At 40.4% G+C, this 22,500-nt stretch overlaps 1 protein-coding gene across 5 annotated transcripts in view; it reads left to right on the top strand.

Moving 5' to 3' along the window:
* The window catches only part of LOC133656345 (tenascin-like), a 140,279-nt gene that overhangs the window by 51,187 nt on the left and 66,592 nt on the right, over positions 1–22,500 (top strand). For all 5 annotated transcript variants that reach the window (XM_062057394.1, XM_062057395.1, XM_062057396.1 and 2 more), the window contains exons 5-9: positions 6,902–7,388; positions 9,832–10,959; positions 15,583–15,846; positions 17,799–17,914; positions 20,113–20,266. In XM_062057394.1, the coding sequence (XP_061913378.1) occupies positions 6,932–7,388; positions 9,832–10,959; positions 15,583–15,846; positions 17,799–17,914; positions 20,113–20,266 (2,119 nt within the window). In that variant the 5' untranslated portion in view covers positions 6,902–6,931. The remainder of the gene's footprint in view (positions 1–6,901; positions 7,389–9,831; positions 10,960–15,582; positions 15,847–17,798; positions 17,915–20,112; positions 20,267–22,500) is intronic.

The following is a 22,500-nucleotide window of genomic DNA, read 5'->3' as shown; positions in this document are numbered from 1 at the left end:
CATATATATGTATATGTATATATGTATATGTATATACATATATACATATATATGTATATACATAGGTGTTTTTCAACCTTTTTTGAGCCAAGGCACATTTTTTTCATTGAAAAAATGCGGAGACACACCACCAGCAGAAATCATTAAAAAACTAAACTCAGTTGACAGTAAAAAGTCGTTGGATCTGACTTTAAAGCATAACCAAGCATGCATCAATATAGCTCTTGTCTCAAAGTAGGTGTACTGTCACCACCTGTCACATCATGCCCTGACTTATTTGGACTTTTTTGCTGTTTTCCTGTGTGTAGTGTTTTACTTCTTGTCTTGCGCTCCTATTTTGGTGGCTTTTTCTCTTTATTTTTGTATTTTCCTGTAGCAGTTTCATGTCTTCCTTGACCGCTATTCCCCACACCTGCTTTTGTTTTAGCAATCAAGAATATTTCAGTTGTTTTTATCCTTCTTTGTGGGGACATTGTCGATTGTCATGTCATGTTCGGATGTACATTGTGGACGCCGTCTTTGTTTCACAGTAAGTCTTTGCTGTCGTCCAGCATTCTGTTTTTGTTTACTTTGTAGCCAGTTCATTTTTAGTTTCGTTCTGCATAGCCTTCCCTTAGCTTCAATGCCTTTTCTTAGGGGCACTCACCTTTTGTTTATTTTTGGTTTAAGCATTAGACACCTTTTTACCTGCACACTGCCTCCCGCTGTTTCCGACACCTACAAAGCAATTAGCTACCGGCTGCCACCTACTGAAATGGAAGAGTATTACAGTTACTCTACCGAGCTCAAGACAGCACCGACACTCAACAACGGCACATCCTCTTTGTGGGGACATTGTTGATTGTCATGTCACGTTCAGATGTACATTGTGGACGCTGTCTTTGCTCCACAGTAAGTCTTTTGCTGTCGTCCAGCATTCTGTTTTTGTTTACTTTGTAGCCAGTTCATTTTTAGTTTCGTTCTGCATAGCCTTCCCTAAGCTTCAATGCCTTTTCTTAGGGACACTCACCTTTTGTTTATTTTTGGTTTAAGCATTAGACACCTTTTTACCTGCACACTGCCTCCCGCTGTTTCCGACATCTACAAAGCAATTAGCTACCGGCTGCCACCTACTGGTATGGAAGAGTATTACATGGTTACTCTGCCGAGCTCTAGACAGCACCGACACTCAACAACAACGGCACATCCTTCTTTGTGGGGACATTGTCGATTGTCATGTCATGTTCGGATGTACATTGTGGACGCCGTCTTTGCTCCACAGTAAGTCTTTGCTGTCGTCCAGCATTCTGTTTTTGTTTACTTTGTAGCCAGTTCAGTTGGTAGGTTGTGAGTTCAAACCCCGGCCGAGTCATACCAAAGACTATAAAAATGGGAGCCAGGGGGTGAACAAGGTGATGCAGAGGACAAATTTCACCACACCTAGTGTGTGTGTGACAATCATTGGTACTTTAACTTTAACCTTCATAGGAACAGGATTTTATGACACGTTGCTTGTTCCCCTCGTGATTGTCTGACAATATTTAGCGAGGAGGAAAGCGAAAGGCGCGTTAACGAGGTGCCGCTCTTTGTTTTCCAGCTTCTATAAAAGGTTGCTGAGATGATTTCCAGATGCAATTTGCCGAACATGAGGAGTAAAAACTCCCACAGATGAACAAACAAACAAACGTTCTCCTGTTGCCCCGTGTGGTGCTTACGCCTTCTTACGTGGGAGGCGATCTGGACCATCAGGTCTGGGCAGGAGGAGGTCCAACATTCCCGGTGTCCTCTTCTGCTGCCTGGAAAGTTCCCGTCGGGCTGCCAGCGTGTGGGAAGTGACGGTTATTCTGGATTTTAGCTTAGCGAACAGCTCGTTTAGTCCAAGTTTCCCTGCAGGAACCCGCCCCGCCTCGCCTGCATTGTTAGCCTGGGGTCCTCCAACCGAGCACACTACGGTACCTCGGTCTTGCCGCACGTTACGTAACGCGCTTTCATCCCAGCGCCGGCCAGATGTGCGGACTTTGTGAAAGTGGAGCTCGGCTGGGTTTCTGTGTCGCTACGGATGAAATAATGGGGTAGGGGGTGCTCCTGCAGAACTTCAGGTGAGAGTTCAAGGCCGGAAAAAGCCGACAAGGTTCCCACCTACACACCTGCGCCTCGGCTTCTACTACTTAGAGCAGGGGTCACCAACGCGGTGCCCGCGGGCACCAGGTAGCCCGTAAGGACCAGATGAGTAGCCCGCTGGCCTGTTCTAAAACTAGCTCAAATAGCAGCACTTACCAGTGAGCTGCCTCTATTTTTTAAATTGTATTTATTTACTAGCAAGCTGGTCTCGCTTTGCCCGACATTTTTAATTCTAAGAGAGACAAAACTCAAATAGAATTTGAAAATCCAAGAAAATATTTGAAAGACTTGGTCTTCACTTGTTTAAATAAATTCATTAATTTTTTTACTTTGCTTCTTATAACTTTCAGAAAGACAATTTTAGAGAAAAAATACAACCTTAAAAATGATTTTAGGATTTTTAAACACATATACCTTTTTACCTTTTAAATTCCTTCCTCTTCTTTCCTGACAATTTAAATCAATGTTCAAGTAAAACATTTTTTTTTTATTGTAAAGAATAATAAATACATTTTAATTTAATTCTTCATTTTAGTTTCTGTTTTTTCGACGAAGAATATCTGTGAAATATTTCTTCAAACTTATTATGATTAAAATTGAAAAAAATTATTCTGGCAAATCTAGAAAATCTGTAGAATCAAATTTAAATCTTATTTCAAAGTCTTTTGAATTTCTTTTAAAATTTTTGTTCTGGAAAATGTAGAAGAAATAATGATTTGTCTTTGTTAGAAATATAGCTTGGTCCAATTTGTTATATATTCTAACAAAGTGTAGATTGGATTTTAACCTATTTAAAACATGTCATCAAAATTCTAAAATTAATCTTAATCAGGAAAAATTACTAATGATGTTCCATAAATTATTTTTTTAATTTTTTCAAAAAGATTTGAATTAGCTAGTTTTTGTCTCCTTTTTTTCGGTTGAATTTTGAATTTTAAAGAGTCGAAATTGAAGACAAACTATGTTTCAAAATTTAATTGTCATTTTTTTTCGTGTTTTCTCCTCTTTTAAACCGTTCAATTAAGTGTAAATATCATTCATTGTAAATTGGCTATTTCTGGCAATTTATTTAAGTGTGTATCAAACTGGTAGCCATTCGCATTAATCACTACCCAAGAAGTAGCTCTTGGTTTCAAAAAGGTTGGTGACCCCTGACTTAGAGACTCTGCTGTGGCAAATGGCGGAAAATATTCGTCACACTTAACGACTTGATGAAGCCAACGTTGTGTCTGTCAATCAGTGCGACAGTCAAAATGAAGGAGTCCAGTCTTCCAAGAGGATGTTTAAAAGTGATTTTGGCAATGTTTTTCAGCTGCTGATGTGATTGACTTTAATGTGGCTGGTAAAGTTCAAGTCTGAGTTCAATGTTACCCCTAGGTTTTGTGCACAGGGCAATTCAAAGTGGTTTACGTAAAATTAAAAGGAGGCCAAATAATTCAAATCGAAAGCAGAAAATACAATCCTCATGAAAAACAATTGAAATTAATTCAAATCAATCAAAGCGTGTAGATAAAAGACTTTCAGTTGTCATACGCACAATTAAATCAAAGTGTTTTCAGGCTGGATTTGAACATTGCCAATAGTGAGGCCCGTCTCGCCGCTTCAGGGAGACTATTCCAGATTTTAGGAGCATAAAACGGAAAAAACAGTCTCAGCATGTTTGGCACCAGCAGGAGACCACTTCCTTGTTAAAAAAATTCCCGGTTTTAAATTTCACTGTATAAAAATTCAGTGTTTAAAAATTCAGTGTAAAACAAATTTGCCCTCACAAACGATCAGAAATCACTCAAATCCTTAACTTTAACAACCACATTGCTGCAGTAATAAACATTTTGAAAAAGTAAAATTCTTCCATCCATTTTCTACCGCTTGTCCCTTTCGGGGCCGCGGGGGGTGTCGGAGCCTATCTCAAATTCAGTGTAAAAAAAATTGCCCTCACAAACGGATCAAAAATCACTAAAACCCTTAACTTTAACAACCATGTATTGCTGCAGTAATAAACATTTAGAAAAAGTAAAATGCAGTGTAAAAAAAAAATGCCCTCACAAACGAGCAGAAATCTATAAAATCCTTTACTTTAACGACCATATTTCTGCAGTAATAAACATTTTGGAAAAAGTAAAATTCAGTGTAAAAAACAATTGCCCTCACAAACGACCAGAAATCACTAAAATCCTTATCTTAAAGGCCTACTGAAATGAATTTTTTTTATTTAAACGGGTTTAGCAGATCCATTCTATGTGTCATACTTGATCATTTCGCGATATTGCCATATTTTTGCTGAAAGGATTTAGTAGAGAACATCGACGATAAAGTTCGCAACTTTTGGTCGCTAATAAAAAAAAGCCTTGCCTGTACCGGAAGTAGCGTGACGTCACAGGTTGAAAGGCTCCTCACATTTCCCCATTGTTTACACCAGCAGCGAGAGCGATTCGGACCGAGAAAGCGACGATTACCCCATTAATTTGAGCCTGGATGAAAGATTCGTAGATGAGGAACGTGAGAGTGAAGGACTAGAGTGCAGTGCAGGACGTATCTTTTTTCGCTCTGACCGTAACTTAGGTACAAGGGTTCATTGGATTCCACACTTTCTCCTTTTTCTATTATGGATCACGGATTTGTATTTTAAACCACCTCGGATACTATATCCTCTTGAAAATGAGAGTCGAGAACGCAAAATGGACATTCACAGTGACTTTTATCTCCACGACAATACATCGGCGAAGCTCTTTAGCTACGGAGCTAACGTGATAGCATCGGGCTTAAATGCAGATAGAAACAAAAGAAATAAACCCCTGACTGGAAGGATAGACAGAAAATCAACAATACTATTAAACCATGGACATGTAAATACACGGTTAATGCTTTCCAGCCTGGCGAAGCTTAACAATGCTGTTGCTAACGACGCCATTGAAGCTAACTTAGCTACGGGACATCGATTTAGCTATGCTAAAAACATTAGCTATCCACCTACGCCAGCCAGCCCTCATCTGCTCATCAACACCCGTGCTCACCTGCGTTCCAGCGATCGACGGAGCGACGAAGGACTTCACCCGATCATAAATGCGGTCGGCGGCCTGGAGACGGAGGAAGTCAAGGTGAGGTCGGCGGCTAGCGCGTCTGCTATCCATCTCAAAGTTTGTGTTGCTGTAGTCCGCCGCTTATACACCGATCCCACCTACAACTTTCTTCTTTGCAGTCTCCATTGTTCAACAAACAAATTGCAAAAGATTCACCAACACAGATGTCCAGAATACTGTGGAATTATGTGGTGAAAACAAAGCTTTTTGTATTGGATCCAATGGGGTCCGAATACTTCCTTTCACTCCGTGACGTCACGCGCAAAAGTCATCATACCGAGACGTTTTCAACCGGAAGTTTCGCGGGAAATTTAAAATTGCACTTTATAAGTTAACCCGGCCGTATTGGCATGTGTTGCAATGTTAAGATTTCATCGTTGATGTATAAACTATCAGACTGCGTGGTCGGTAGTAGTGGCTTTCAGTAGGCCTTTAAACAACTATATTGCTGCAGTAATACACATTTTGAAAAAGTGAAATTCAGTGTAAAAAAAAAAAATTCTCACAAACAATCAGAAATCACTAAAATCCTTAATTTTAACAACCATATTGCTGCAATAATAAACATTTTGGAAAAGTAAAATGCAATGTAAAAAAACATTTGCCCTCACAAACAATCAGAAATCACTCAAATCCTTAACTTTAACAACCATATTGCTGCAGTAATAAACATTTTGAAAAAGTAAAATTCAGTGTAAAAAAATACTTGCCCTCACAAACGATCAGAAATCACTCAAATCCTTAACTTTAACAACCATATTGCTGCAGTAATAAACATTTTGAAAAAGTAAAATTCAGTGTAAAAAAATATTTGCCCTCACAAACGATCAGAAATCACTCAAATCCTTAACTTTAACAACCATATTGCTGCAGTAGTAAACATTTTGGAAAAGTCAAATCCGCTTACCTTAACATCGGCAAAGGAGGACGAGAAAGTCTATTCAATTAAATATAAGTGGAAAAAGATTAGCAAATCATTGTATTATGTTTATTACTGCAGCAATATGGTTGTTAAAGTTAAGGATTTTAGTGATTTCTGATCGTTTGTGAGGGCAAATTTATTTTACACTGATTTTAACTTTTTCTAAGTGTTTATTACTGCAGCAATATGGTTGTTAAAGTTAAGGATTTTAGTAATTTCTGATCGTTTTTGAGGGGAACATTTTTTTACACTGAATTTAACTTTTTCAAAATGTTTATCACTGGAGCAATATGGTTGTTAAAGTTAAGGGTTTGAGTGATTTCTGATCGTTTGTGAGGGCAAATTTTTTTACACTGAATTTTGCTTTTTCAAAATGTTTAGTACTGCAGCAATATGGTTGTCAGAGTTAAGGATATGAGTGATTTCTGATCGTTTGTGAAGGCACATTTTTTTTACACTGAATTTTAAAACAGACTTTTAATAGAATGACATTTCAAATACGGACTTTTTTAAACACTGAATTTTTATACAGTGAAATTTAAAACGGAATTTTTAAACACTGAATTTTTATACAGTGAAATTTAAAACAGGGAATTTTTAAACATGGAATTTGCATCCAATAAATGTTCTAATGCAGCCCCTGAGTCAAAAAAGTTGGGGACCCCTGATCTAGACCATTAGATTGATTTTATTTTCCTGTCCTTGGCAATGTTTTTAATGCGGGCCAATAAATGTTTCAAAAATGGCCCCCAAGCCATACTTGTGACTCTACTGCTATTATTCTTGTCTCCTGTTGCAGATCCATCACCACTGAACAAGTTCTAGCAAGATGGCAACCAGTGTCCTCATGCACTGTGTCCTCCTGAGCGCCTTACTCACCGTTTCCGCCGGCGGCCTGGTCCAAAAGATGCTGCGCCATCGCCGCCAAGCTCCTCAAGGACTCAACGTCACCACGGATCAGCCGGTGGTTTTCAACCACGTCTACAACATCCACGTCCCCGCCAGCAGCCTGTGCTCCGGCAGCCAGGACGACGCCGAGAGCGTGCGGCCGACGGAGACCGCCATGGCCTCCGGCCGCCTGGCCACGCAGCAGGTTGCCGACGACGAGAACCAGATGGTCTTCACCCACCGCATTACCATCCCTCGCCAGGTGTGTGGCTGCGGTGCTGAGGAGCAGGCCCTGAGGGACCTTAGGAGCCGCATTGAGATGCTGGAGGGGGTGGTGTCGGCCTTGAGGAGTCAGTGCGCCGGCGTCGCCAACACCTGTTGTGGCGCCCAGGTGGCAGGTGGGTCACCAAGGAAGTCAATCAGATTCTAAAAGGGTTTGGTCTGGTTGTTAATTTATGGAACTGAATTTTTTTGCATTTGAAATATGCAAAACACCTTTTTTTTACATCAATTTATGCTGACAATTTCAGTGGAAAAAAAATTGGACGCAAAATGCAAGTGTTTAAAAATTCATTTAAAATTTCACTGTATAAAAATTCTGTATTTAAAATGTGGAAAATTCTGTGTAACATTTTTTTCTTGTATGAAAATTTTTTTTTTTATAAAAAAAACGACAATTTGTTGTAGGAAAATTCAGTGTTTAAAAATTCCCAGTTTAAAAATTCTGTGTTGTAAATTTTACTATAAAAATTCAGTATTTAAAATGTCATTATATCAAAAATCCTGTTGTAAAATTCAGTGTAAAAAACTATTTGTTGTATAAAAATTCAGTGTTTAAAAATTCCGTATTTCAAATTTCATTATATTAAAATTCTGTTTTAAAATTTAGTGCAAAAAAATATTTTTTGTATAAAAATTCAGTGTTTAAAAATTCTGTATTTCAAATTTCATTGTATTAAAATTTGTGTTTAAAAATTCAGTGTTTTAAATTTCACTGTATAAAAATTCAGTGTTTAAAAATTCTGTATTTAAAATTTCATTATATTAAAATTCTGTTTTAAAATTCAGTGTAAAAAAACATTTGTTGTATAAAAATTCAGTGTTTAAAAATTACGTATTTCAAATTTCATTCTATTGAAATTGTGTTTTAAAATTCAGTGTAAAAAAAAAAATTTGTTGTATAAAAATTCCCTGTTTAAAAATTCCCTGTTTAAAATGTCACTGTATAAAAAAAATATATGTTTAAAATTTCAGTATTTAAAATTTCATTGTATCAAAATTCTGTGTTTTAAAATTCAAAATTCAGTGTAAAAAAATGTGTTCTATAAAAATTCTGTGTTTAAAAATTCCCTGTTTTTAAATTTTACTGTATAAAAATTCTGTATTTGAAATTTCATTGTATTAAAATTCTGTGTATAAAAATTCCGTGGGGAAAAAATGTGTTGTATGAAAAATCTGTGTTTAAAAATTATGTGTTTTAAATTTCACTGTATAAAAATTCAGTGTTTAAAAATTCCGTATTTAAAATTTCATTATATTAAAATTCTGTTTTAAAATTCAGTGTAAAAAAATATTTGTTGTATAAAAATTCCCTATTTAAAAATTCCCTGTTAAAAATGTCACTATATAAAAAATCAATGTTTAAAAAATCAGTATTTCAAATTTCACTGTATTAAAATTCTGTGTTTTAAAATTCAAAATTCAGTGTAAAAAAAAATGTGTTGTATAAAAATTATGTGTTTAAAAACTCCCTGTTTTTAAATTTCACTGTATAAAAATTCTGTATTTGAAATTTCATTGTATTAAAATTCTCTGTTTAAAAATTCCGTAATTCAAATTTCATTAAATTAAAATTCTGTTTTAAAATTCAGTGTAAAAAAATATTTGTTGTATAAAAATTCAGTGTTTAAAAATTCCGTATTTCAAATTTCATTCTATTTAAATTGTTTTAAAATTCTGTGTAAAAAAAAAGTGTTGTATGAAAATTCCGTGTTTTAAATTTCACAGTATAAAAATTCAGTGTTTAAAAATTCCGTATTTCAAATGTCATTATATCAAAATTCTGTTTTAAAATTCAGTGTAAAAAAATGTTTGTTGTATAGGATTCAGTGTTTAAAAATTCCCGTATTTCAAATTTCATTCTATTAAAATAGTGTTTTAAAATTCAGTGTAAAAAAATATTTGTTGTATACAAATTCCCTGTTTTAAAATTCCCTGTTTAAAATGTCACTGTGTAAAAAAATCAATGTTTAAAAATTCAGTACTTCAAATGTCATTGTATTAAAATTATGTGTTTTAAAATTCAGTTAAAAAAAAAAAGTTGTATAAAAATTCTGTGTTTAAAATTCCCTGTTTTTAAATTTCACTGTATAAAAATTCTGTATTTCCAATTTCATTGTTTTAAAATTCAGTGTAAAAAAAAATTAGTTGTATAAAAATTCCTCGTTTAAAATTTCTGTGTCTTAAATTTCACTGTATAAAAATTCAGTGTTCCGTATTTGAAATTTCATTCCATTAAAATTCTGAATTTCTGAATTTAGAAACACTGCATTTGTATATACTGCATTTTAAATCTCTGAATTTTCAAACACTGAATTTTTAAACTCTGAATTTTTAAAACACTGAATTTTTAAACACACCCGTTTTGCTACCAATTCTCAGCATAATTTGATGTAAAAAAAATTCACTTCGCCAAATTCAAAAGTAAAAAATTTGCAATAACGACACAAGTTATTAGAAATTTTCATTCATTCCGCAGCTCATGTAGGCAGAAATTATTTGTAACATATGTTGCTGGCATATTAACCATCTGTTTCCGTGTCGCACCTTTGTGTGTCAAAGGGAACGTGCGAACCGAGCCTCTCTGTGGCGGCCATGGGAACTACAGTGCGGAGAACTGCAGCTGTCGATGCGAGCCCGGCTGGACGGGTCCTAACTGCGCCGAGTCCCAGTGTCCCAACACGTGCCGGGGACGAGGACGCTGTGTGGAGGGCGTGTGCGTCTGCGCAGAAGGTTTCCTCGGCGAGGACTGTTCCGACCCGATCTGCCCCAAAAACTGCACTGAGCACGGGCGCTGCGCCAACGGCACCTGCCGCTGCGAACCGGGCTTCGCGGGGGAGGATTGTGGACAGCGCACGTGTCCCGGCGACTGTCACGGCAACGGCTTCTGCGTGGACGGCCGGTGCGTGTGCGCGGCGGGCTACAGCGGAGGGAGCTGCTCCAGCCTCACCTGCCTCAACGACTGCAGTGGGCTGGGCACGTGCTTCAACGGGATGTGCATCTGCGACGACGGGTATCAAGGCGAGGACTGCAGCCAGCTGGCGTGTCCCAACGGCTGCAACAGCAGAGGCCAGTGCGTCAACGGGCGCTGCGCCTGCGACGTCGGCTTCCGCGGGGGCGATTGCGCCGAGCTCTCCTGCCCCGGCAACTGCCTCCAGAGGGGGCGCTGCATCAACGGGCAGTGCGTGTGCGAGGAAGGATTCGCCGGCGAGGACTGCAGCGTCAGGACCTGCCCCTCGAACTGCTTCGGCCGCGGCGATTGCGTCGAGGGGAGATGCGAGTGCCACCCGGGATTTGCCGGCGACGACTGCGCCCTGCTGAGCTGCCCGAACCACTGCCGCGACCACGGCCGCTGCGTAGACGGGCAGTGCGTGTGCGACGAAGGGTTCGCCGGCGAGGACTGCGGTCGGAAAGCGTGCCTCAACGACTGCCTGGCCCGAGGACACTGCGACGGCGGCGTGTGCGTCTGCCAGGAGGGATACTCGGGGGCTGACTGCTCCGTGCACACGTGCCCGGACAACTGCAACGACAGGGGGCGCTGCATCAACGGGAGGTGCGTCTGCGAGAGCGGGTATGAAGGGGGGAGCTGCGCGGAGCTGAGATGCCTCAACAACTGTCACGACAAAGGACGCTGCATGAAGGGGCAGTGCCTCTGCGACGAGGGATACATCGGGGACGACTGCTCCGACGGTAGGCCTTTTACACAATAAATTGGGCCCCTAAGCTCAATTTCCCACAATTAAGGGTAGGAATCTTTGGGGACCTAACCATTCGATCCGATTCAGATTCCTGGGGCGACGATTTGATTCAGAATTGATTCTCGATTTGTTCATGACAGAGAGCTCGTTTTTTTCTTTGATTGTCTCCTCGGGCAAAACTTTTCGTTTCTTTGGTTGTTTTTGGAGCTTCGGCCGTGATAGCAGTAATTGCACGTAGGCGTTCTTCTTCTTCTTGTTTTGTGGTAGGCGTTTGCATCGACTCCCGTATTTTTAACAAACGAGGAAAGGGGGAGTGAAGTACGCCACCCTCCTCAAAGTCGTTACGTGACAGTGAGAGCGATATAGGCCCCCTCAGGCCATGACACAGGTGTCTTTCAACTGTCCATGTATCATCCCAGAAGTTATGAAAATATTTTATGAAGGTTGAAAAGTTATTTAAGAATCCTTCCTAGCAGCGACGCTATGGACGGTTTTACTTCCAGTTTAAAGGACAGTTGATAAGTATCAGAAAATCGACGTTAAATACTTCGATTAGTCGACTAATCGTTAGAACAGTTGATGACTATCAGAATGTCAATGGTAAATACTCCATTTAGTCGACTAATCATTAGGACAGTTGATGACTATCAGAAAGTTGATGGCAAATACTCCGATTAGTCGACTAATCGTTAGGACAGTTGATGACTATCAGAAAGTTACTGGTAAATACTCCGATTAGTCGACTAATCCTTATCTTTGGGGACCTAACCATTCGATCCGATTCAGATTCCTGGGGCGACGATTTGATTCAGAATTGATTCTCGATTTGTTCATGACAGAGAGCTCGTTTTTTCTTTGATTGTCTCCTCGGGCAAAACTTTTCGTTTCTTTGGTTGTTTTTGGAGCTTCGGCCGTGATAGCAGTAATTGCACGTAGGCGTTCTTCTTCTTCTTGTTTTGTGGTAGGCGTTTGCATCGACTCCCGTATTTTTAACAAACGGGGAAAGGGGGAGTGAAGTACGCCACCCTCCTCACAGTCGTTACGTGACAGTGAGAGCGATATAGGCCCCCTCAGGCCATGACACAGGTGTCTTTCAACTGTCCATGTATCATCCCAGAAGTTATGAAAATATTTTATGAAGGTTGAAAAGTTATTTAGTGGCGCTTTAAGAATCCTTCCTAGCAGCGACGCTATGGACGGTTTTACTTCCAGTTTAAAGGACAGTTGATAAGTATCAGAAAATCGACGTTAAATACTTCGATTAGTCGAGTAATCGTTAGAACAGTTGATGACTATCAGAATGTCGATGGTAAATACTCCATTTAGTCGACTAATCATTAGGACAGTTGATGACTATCAGAAAGTTGATGGCAAATACTCCGATTAGTCGACTAATCGTTAGGACAGTTGATGACTATCAGAAAGTCGCTGGTAAATACTCCGATTAGTCGACTAATCCTTATCTTTGGGGACCTAACCATTCGATCCGATTCAGATTCCTGGGGCGACGATTTGATTCAGAATTGATTCTCGATTTGTTCATGACAGAGAGCTCGTTTTTTCTTTGATTGTCTCCTCGGGCAAAACTTTTCGTTTCTTTGGTTGTTTTTGGAGCTTCGGCCGTGATAGCAGTAATTGCACGTAGGCGTTCTTCTTCTTCTTGTTTTGTGGTAGGCGTTTGCATCGACTCCCGTATTTTTAACAAACGGGGAAAGGGGGAGTGACGTACGCCACCCTCCTCAAAGTCGTTACGTGACAGTGAGAGCGATATAGGCCCCCTCAGGCCATGACACAGGTGTCTTTCAACTGTCCATGTATCATCCCAGAAGTTATGAAAATATTTTATGAAGGTTGAAAAGTTATTTAAGAATCCTTCCTAGCAGCGACGCTATGGACGGTTTTACTTCCAGTTTAAAGGACAGTTGATAAGTATCAGAAAATCGACGTTAAATACTTCGATTAGTCGAGTAATCGTTAGAACAGTTGATGACTATCAGAATGTCGATGGTAAATACTCAATTTAGTCGACTAGTCCTTAGGACAGTTGATGACTATCAGAAAGTTGATGGCAAATACTCCGATTAGTCGACTAATCGTTAGGACAGTTGATGACTATCAGAAAGTCGCTGGTAAATACTCCAATTAGTCGACTAATCCTTATCTTTGGGGACCTAACCATTCGATCCGATTCAGATTCCTGGGGCGACGATTTGATTCAGAATTGATTCTCGATTCATTCATGACAGAGAGCTCGTTTTTTTCTTTGATTGTCTCCTCGGGCAAAACTTTTCGTTTCTTTGGTTGTTTTGGAGCTTCGGCCATGATAGCAGTAATTGCACGTAGGCGTTCTTCTTCTTTTTGTTTTGTGGCGGCACGTAGGCGCTTGCATCGACTCCCGTCTTTTTAAAAAATGGAGAAAGGGGGAGTGACGTACGCCACCCTACCTCAAAGTCGTTAAGTGACAGTGAGAGTGATACAGGCCCCCTCAGGCCATGACACAGGTGTCTTTCAACTGTCCATGTATCATCCCAGAAGTTATGAAAATATTTTATGAAGGTTGAAAAGTTATTTAAGAATCCTTCCTAGCAGCGACGCTATGGACGGTTTTACTTCCAGTTTAAAGGACAGTTGATAAGTATCAGAAAATCGACGTTAAATACTTCGATTAGTCGACTAATCGTTAGAACAGTTGATGACTATCAGAATGTCGATGGTAAATACTCCATTTAGTCGACTAATCATTAGGACAGTTGATGACTATCAGAAAGTTGATGGCAAATACTCCGATTAGTCGACTAATCGTTAGGACAGTTGATGACTATCAGAAAGTTGATGGCAAATACTCCGATTAGTCGACTAATCGTTAGGACAGTTGATGACTATCAGAAAGTCGATGGTAAATACTCCGATTAGTCGACTAATCGTTCGGACAGTTGATGACTATCAGAAAGTCGATGGTAAATACTCTGATTAGTCGACTAATCGTTTGGACAGTTGATGACTATCAGAAAGTCGATGGTAAATACTCCAATTAGTATTCTAATCAATAGGACAGTTGATGACTATCAGAAAGTTGATGGCAAATACTTCGATTAGTCGACTAATCCTTATGACAGTTGATGACTATCAAAAAGTCGATGGTAAATACTCCGATGAGTCGACTAATCGTTAGGACAGTTGATAACTACCAGAAAGTCGACCTTAAATACTTCGATTAGTCGACTAATCCTTAGGACAGTTGATGACTATCAGAAAGTCGATGGTAAATACTCCAATTAGTCAACTAATCATTAGGACAGTTGATGACTATCAGAAAGTCGATGGTAAATACTCCGATTAGTCGACTAATCGTTCGGACAGTTGATGACTATCAGAAAGTCGATGGTAAATACTCCAATTAGTCGTCTAATCATTAGAACAGTTGATGACTATCAGAAAGTCGATGGCAAATACTTCGATTAGTCGACTAATTGTTAGGACAGTTGATGACTATCAGAAAGTCGATGGTAAATACTCCGATTGGTCGACTAATTGTTATGACAGTGAATGACTGTCAGAAAGTCGATGTTAAATACTCCGATTAGTCGACTAATCGTTAGGACAGTTGATGATTATCAGAAAGTCGATGGTAGATACTCCGATGAGTCGACTAATCGTTAGGACAGTTGATGACTATCAGAAAGTCAATGGTAAATACTCCGATTGGTCGACTAATTGTTATGACAGTTAATGACTATCAGAAAGTCGATGTTAAATACTCCGATTAGTCGACTAATCGTTAGGACAGTTGATAACTACCAGAAAGTCGACGTTAAATACTTCGATTAGTCGACTAATCATTAGGACAGTTGATGACTATCAGAAAGTCGATGGTAAATAGTCCGATTAGTCGACTAATCGTTCGGACAGTTGATGACTTTTAGAAAGTCGATGGTAAATACTCCAATTAGTCGTATAATCATTAGGACAGTTGATGACTATCAGAAAGTCGATGGCAAATACTTCGATTAGTCGACTAATCATTAGGACAGTTGATGACTATCAGAAAGTCGATGGTAAATACTCTGATTAGTCGACTAATCCTTAGGACAGTTGATGACTATCAGAAAGTTGAAGTTAAATACTTCGATTAGTCGACTAATCATTAGGACAGTTGATGACTATCAGAAAGTCGATGGTAAACACTCTGATTAGTCGATTAATCATTAGGACAGTTGATGAATATCAGAAAGTCGATGGTAAATACTCAGATTAGTCGACTAACCGTTAGGATAGCTAATGACTATCAGAGTACTACGACACACACAGCGTGTGATCTGCGTACAAGTCCTGACCAAGTCTCTGATAGTGTACTCTAGTGATAGTCCAGCTGCACTGACCAGGAAGAGGGTAAGTGGATGATTTTTGACTATGTGGAGGCCAGAGTCCGGATAGAAAGACCTAAGCAGAGACTCAAACCCAGAACCCCCTCATCCCCACCAAAAAGGGTTTCTATTTCTGGGGATGTTTGTAGTGTGTCTCTGGCATCTCCTCTCACCACATCCAGATGTTTCTCTGGAGCTCGCATTAGCGAGTGTGAGAAAGTCTACCAACATTTTTTGTTTGGTATTTCCAGTGTCTCCTCCGAGGGATCTTTCTGTCGGCGAGGTCACCGCGGAGACGGTGGCCTTGTCCTGGGCCAACGACATGCTGGTGACCCAATACCTGGTCACGTACGTGCCCACTCAGCCCGGCGGGCTCCCCCTGGAGTTGACCGTGCCGGGAGACCGAACCAACGCCACGGTCGGAGAGCTGGAGCCGGGCTTGGAGTACCAGGTCAACGTCTACGCCGTCCTGAGCAACAAGAGGAGCGTCCCGGTCAGCGCCAGGGTGGCCACAGGTAACGCCGGAGAACAAGTTCAAGTACAAAACCCAAAACCAGTGAAGTTGGCACGTTGTGTAAATGGTAAATAAAAACAGAATACAATGATTTGGTAATCTTTTCCACTTATATTCAATTGAATAGACTGCAAAGACAAGATATTTAATGTATTTTTTGCAAATATTTGATGCCTGCAACCGTTTAATTGTTTAAGAACAACATTTCTCAACCAGCTATTGCAAGGAATTTAGGGATTTCACCATCTACGGTCTGTAATATCATCAAAAGGTTCAGAGAATCTGGAGAAATCACTGCACGTAAGCGACAATATTACGGACCTTCGATGCCTCAGGCAGTACCGCACCAATAAGCGACATCAGTGTGTAAAGGATATCACCACATGGGCTCAGGAACACTTCAGAAACCCACTGTCAGTAACGACAGTTGGTCGCTACATCTGCAAGTGCAAGTTAAAACTCTACTATGCAAAGCCAAAGCCATTTATCAACAACACCCAGAAAGGCCGCCGGCTTCCCTGGGCCCGAGCTTATCTAAGATGGACTGATGCAAAGTGGAAAAGTGTTCTGAGGGTGTGACGAGTCCACATTTCAAATTGTTTTTGGAAACTGTGGACGTCGTGTCCTCCGGACCAAAGAGGAAAATAACCATCCGGATTGTTGTAGGCGCAAAGTGTAAAAGCCAGCATCTGTGATGGTATGGGGGTGTATTAGTGCACAAGACATGGGTAACTTCATACTTGCCAACCTTGAGACCTCCAATATCGGGAGGGGGGAGGGGGGGCTCGGTTGGGGGTGGGGGGGGGGGGGGGGGTTGGGGGCGTGGTTATTTACAGCTAGAATTCACCAACTCGAGTATTTCATATATATTTCATATATATATATATATATATATATATATATATATATATATATATATATATATATATATATATATATATATATGTATGAAATACTTGACTTTCAGTGAATTCTAGCTATAAAAAAATATATATATATATATTTATTTTATTTACATAGAAAAAAAATAAAAATACTTGAATTTCAGTGTGCCGGTGGCTATCCATTAGATGGCAGTATTGTCCTGTTTAACTTCTCCGTTCATTGGGCAGGCAAGCTGTTTATATTGTGGGAAAGCGGACGTGAGAACAGGCTGTCCCCACTCAGTCTCAGGTCCGCATTGAGCTGGAGGGGGCGTGGCCTCCAGCTCCGGCTGAATACCGGGAGTTTGTCGGGAGAAAATCTCTGCCGGGAGGTTGCCGGGAGAGGCGCTGAATACCGGGATTCTCCCGCTAAAAACGGGAGGGTTGGCAAGTATGGGTAACTTACACATCTTTGATGGCACCATTAATGCTGAAAGGTACATACAGGTTTTGGAGCAACATATACAACATTACCATGGACGCCTCTGCTTATTTCAGCAAGACGATGCCAAGCCACGTGTTACAACGGCGTGGCTTCGTAGTAAAAGAGTGCGGGTACTAGACTGGCCTGCCTGTAGTCCAGACCTGTCCCCCATTGAAAATGTGTGGTGCATTATGAAGCTTAAAATAGCACAACGGAGACCCCCGGACTGTTGAACAACTTAAGCTGTACATCAAGCAAGAATGGGAAAGAATTCCACTTCAAAAATGTGTCTCCTCAGTTCCCAAACGTTTACTGAGTGTTGTTAAAAGGAAAGGCCATGTAACACAGTGGTAAAAATGCCCCTGTGACAACTTTTTTGCAATGTGTTGCTGCTATTAAGTTACAAGTTAATGATTATTTCCCATAAAAAAATGAAGTTTCTCCGTTCAAACATGAAATATCTTGTCTTTGCAGCCTATTCAATTGAATATAAGTTGCAAATCATTGCATTCTGTTTTTATTTACCACGTACACAACGTGCCAACTTCACCGGTTTTGGGTTCTGTAGATGCAGTTTTGTCTGACTTTGGCTGGAATCCCCCGCAGCTCTTCCCCAGCCAGAAGGCCTGAGGTTCAAGTCCGTCAGGGAAACCAGCGTTGAGGTGGCGTGGGAGCAGCTCAACTTCCCCTTCGATGGCTGGGAGATCTACTTCCGCAACACGGTTTGTCCCGTTTGGACCCTTTTCCAACGATTTTATGTGCCAGGTTTTTTTTCTTTTTTCCCCTCCTGTAAGTCTCCGCTCCCCGTGTTCGCCATGACGCGTGGAAAAGAGAAGTCAACTCTAAAACTGGCTGCTTAGACTCTGAGCCAGAGACAACATCCCGTTACCTCCAAAACCTTTCATTTCTGGTCATTGTCACTGTAGTCTAGGGTTGTACAGTACACTGGTACTAGTATAGTACCGCGATACTAATGAATCATATTCAGTACTATACCGCCTCTAAAAAGTACCGGTTCCCCCCTTTTTTTTTAACAGGCATGCGGGCACGTCTTCGTCACGTCACATTGCTGGTTTTGCGAGCAGAGGAGCGTGTTCGGCAGCGCACACACACAGAGTACTTACAAGCAGACTCAGTGTGTAGACAGAAAAGGGAGAATGGACGCATTTTGGCTTAAAAAGTAAAGATAAAGGTGAAGTTACAACACTGAAACTGTCAGGTTCAAACACTGATGACATCTATTAAACAAGACAAGAAGCAAAGAATTAAACAGAGACAGAATTAAATTTGGCTCAATTGAGGAGAGACGTCTGGGCTGTACTCTTGTACAGTCTCCATCACGCTCCGGCGAAAGATTGTACGCCCACTCTTTTATTTGGACTTTCCCTGAATACATGGCAACAGCTGTTTCTAAGGGACGGGGGTCGTAAACAACCGTCGCCTTTGGTTACCGAACAGTTCAAAGAAAAGGTCGTAAAAGAGTTCAAAGAAGAGGTCCCTGTAGGGGAGTCGGGTCCTGCTTCCTTTTCGCTTTGTAGTTCTTGGGTCAAGACAATATATTTCTGTTGATTCCAAACATGAAAGAAACAGAACACCTTCATGTTGCTTCCCATCCTACACAAGCCTTCTTCTTGGTAGGTTCAAAGACAGCTTTTTAGTCTTCTCGCCAGGAACTAATTGAAACACAAGGTTTTGTGATAACTTAGATACAATTATTCTGACAGAAACACCCTCAGGAAGAGGTGCTTTAAGACATGAAGTGAAGTGAATTGTATTTATATAGCGCTTTTTCTCCAGTGACTCAAAGCACTTTACATAGTGAAACCCAATATCTAAGTTACATTTAAACCAGTGTGGGTGGCACTGGGAGCAGGTGGGTAAAGTGTCTTGCCCAAGGACACAACGGCAGTGACTAAGATGGCGGAAACGGGGATCGAACCTGGAACCCTCAAGTTGCTGGCACGGCCACTCTACCAACCGAGCTATACCGCCACATGGCTAGCTAGCTAGTCTGCAGTGTTTTAGCTACTTCTAATTCACTAATCCTCGCCTCCATGGCGACAAATAAAGTAAGTTTCTTCCAAGTAGCATTATCACTGGAAGACGAGTAATAGCTAAACATGCTTCACTACACACCGTAGGAGGACACAATAGCTCACTGGCGTCACCTCTAACAAAAGCTAGCGCACCTGAATGTAAACAAACGCCATGGGTGGCTCTACACCTGACATCCACTGTAATGATACCAAGTACAAGAGTGTATCTAGTCGATACTACTATGATTACATCAATATTTTTTCTTGTATTTTATTCATATTATGTTTATAAAGTCAGTAAATACATCCCTGGACACGAGGACTTTGAATATGACCAATGTATGATTCTGTAACTACTTGGTATCGGATCGATACCTAAATGTGTGGTATCATCCAAAACTAATGTAAAGTATCAAAGAAGAGAAGAATAAGTGATTATTACATTTTAACAGAAGTGTAGATAGAACATGTTAAAACAGAAAATAAGCAGATATTAACAGTAAATGAACAAGTTAATTAATAATCATTTTTTACAGTTTGTCCTTCATAATGTAGACAAAATAATAGGTGTATAAATGACACAATATGTTACTGCATACGTCAGCAGACTAATTAGGAGTCTTTGTTTGTTTACTTACTACTAAAAGACAAGTTGTCTAGTATGTTCACTATTTTATTTAAGGACTAAATTACAATATTAAACATATGTTTCATGTACCCGAAGATTTTTGGTTAAAATAAAGGCAATAATTACATTTTTTTTGTGTTCCATTTTACTTAGAAAAGTATGGAAATACATTTTGGTACCGGTACCAAAATATCGGTATCGGGACAACCCTACTGTAGTCCTCAAATCTGACTTGTGGTTCTTCTTTTTGTTGAAGAAAGAAGAAAACGGAAAGGTGGTGAGCGTCGTTCCCTCTTCTCAAAATCACTTCCGTCAGTCGGGCCTGGGACCTGGCCAGGAATACGAGGTGTCCATCAGCGTCATCAAAAACAACACCAGGGGACCCCCGACCTTCACACGAGTCACAACCAGTAAGTTCCAGTATTATCGCATCTGGGAGTTGTCATGATATCAGAATTTCAGTCGTCGATACCAACACTTAAAGGGGAACTGCACTTTTTTGGGAATGTTGCCTATCGTTTACAATCATTATAAGAGACAAAAAGTTTTTTTGGTTTTTTTTGCATTCTAACTTGTAAAAATGGTCTTGTTTTATTGGTAGCAATCCATTCTGCCTCTAAATCACTTTAAAAATGCGTTCCGTAACCTGTGTAATAAACATTGTTATTGTAAGGGCGAACACTGAGGAACTCCTTTTTCTAGCGTACTAACACATCTGCGTGCTACGGTAGCTGCGGAAAAAGAGGAGCTAGCTTCTACTACAACGCAAAACCTGTCAGGTTCAAACACCGATGACATTTATTAAACAAGACAAGAAGCAAGGAATTAAACAGAGACCGAATTCAATTTAGCTCGATTGAGGAGAAACGCGTAGACACTGTACCCTTGTGCAGTGTCATCCCACGCTCTGACGAAAGATTTATCTTTTATTCGGACTTTCCCTGACAGCTACTCAGTGGTAAGAGTGTCCGCCCTGAGATCGATAGGTTGTGAGTTCAAACCCCGGCCGAGTCATACCAAAGACTATAAAAATGGGACCCAATACCTCCCTGCTTGGCACTCAGCATCAAGAGTTGGAATTGGGGGTTAAATCACCAAAAAAATGATTCCCGGGCGCTGCCCACTGCTCCCCTCACCTCCCAGGGGGTGACCAAGGGTGATGGGTCAAATGCAGAGAATAATCTCGCCACACCTAGTGTGTGTGTGACAATCATTGGTACTTTAGCTGTTTCTAAGGGAGGGGGGTCGTAAACAGCCGCCGCCTTTGGTTACGAAACAGTTCCAAGAAAAGGTCGGTTCAAAGAAAAGGTCGTGAAAAACAGTTCAAAGAAAAGGTGCCTGGGGGGAAGTCAGATCTCGGGTCAAGACAAAATCTTCCTGTGGATTACAATACATCAAAGAAACCGACGCCTTCATGTCGCTCCCCATCCTACGCAGTGGAGTTTTACAAGCCTTCTGCTTGGTAGGGTCAAAGACAGCTTTTGTCCTCTCGCAGGGCGAGCTGAACTCAATGTAACACAACGTTTTGTGATAACTTAAGATACAATTATTCTGACAAAACCCGTTTGAGTTTGTGATGCGAAAAACATGAACAATCATATTACATTGCCTGTAAAGCTAGCCAGACTCTAGTTGTAATAACACGCATTGTGTGCTGTGTGTATCATGATCAATGCAATAGTGACTCACTTGATGGTCTATTTGGTCCAGCTGGCGGGCGATGTTCTTCTCGGTTTATTTGGGTAAGCGCTCCATTTACTGTATGTCGATGGACATCATTTGTGTTTGTTGGATATATATACAAAACCCAAAACCAGTGCAGTTGGCACGTTGTGTAAACGGTAAATAAAGACAGAATACAATGATTTGCAAATCCTCTTCGACTTATATTCAATTGAATAGACTGCAAAGACAAGATATTTAATGATCGAACTGAGAAACCTAATTTTTTTTGCAAATAATAATCAACTTAGAATTTAATGGCAGCAAAACATTGCGAAAAAATTGGCACAGGGGCATTTTTACCACTGTGTTACATGGCCTTTCCGACACGACGTCCACAGTTTCCAAAAACAATTTGAAATGTGGACTCGTCAGACCACAGAACACTTTTCCACTTTGCATCAGTCCATCTTAGATGAGCTCGGGCCCAGCGAAGCCGGCGGCGTTTCTGGGTGTTGTTGATAAATGGCTTTGGCTTTGCATAGTAGAGTTTTAACTTGCACTTACAGATGTAGCGACCAACTGTAGTTACTGACAGTGGTTTTCTGAAGTGTTCCTGAGCCCATGTGGTGATATCCTTTACACACTGATGTCGCTTTTTGACCGCTTGAGGGATCAAAGGTCCGTAGTATCATGGCTTAAGTGCTGTGGTTTCTCCAGATTCTCTGAACCTTTTTATGATATTACGGAGCGTAGATGTTGAAATCCTTAAATTCCTTGCAATAGCTGGTTGAGAAATGTTGTTCTTAAACTGTTCAACAATTTGCCCAGGCATTTGTTGACAAAGTGGTGACCCTCGCCCCATCCTTGTTTGTGAATGACTGAGCATTTCATGGAAGCTGCTTTTATACCCAATCATGGCACCCACCTGTTCCCAATTAGCCTGTTCACCTGTGGGATGTTCCAAATAAGTGTTTTTTGC

This window comes from Entelurus aequoreus, linkage group LG08, assembly GCF_033978785.1.
Source record: "Entelurus aequoreus isolate RoL-2023_Sb linkage group LG08, RoL_Eaeq_v1.1, whole genome shotgun sequence".
In the NCBI taxonomy this organism is placed as follows: domain Eukaryota; kingdom Metazoa; phylum Chordata; class Actinopteri; order Syngnathiformes; family Syngnathidae; genus Entelurus; species Entelurus aequoreus.
Note: the sequence above shows the minus strand (reverse complement) of the source record. Positions and strands in the feature narration are given on the sequence as shown.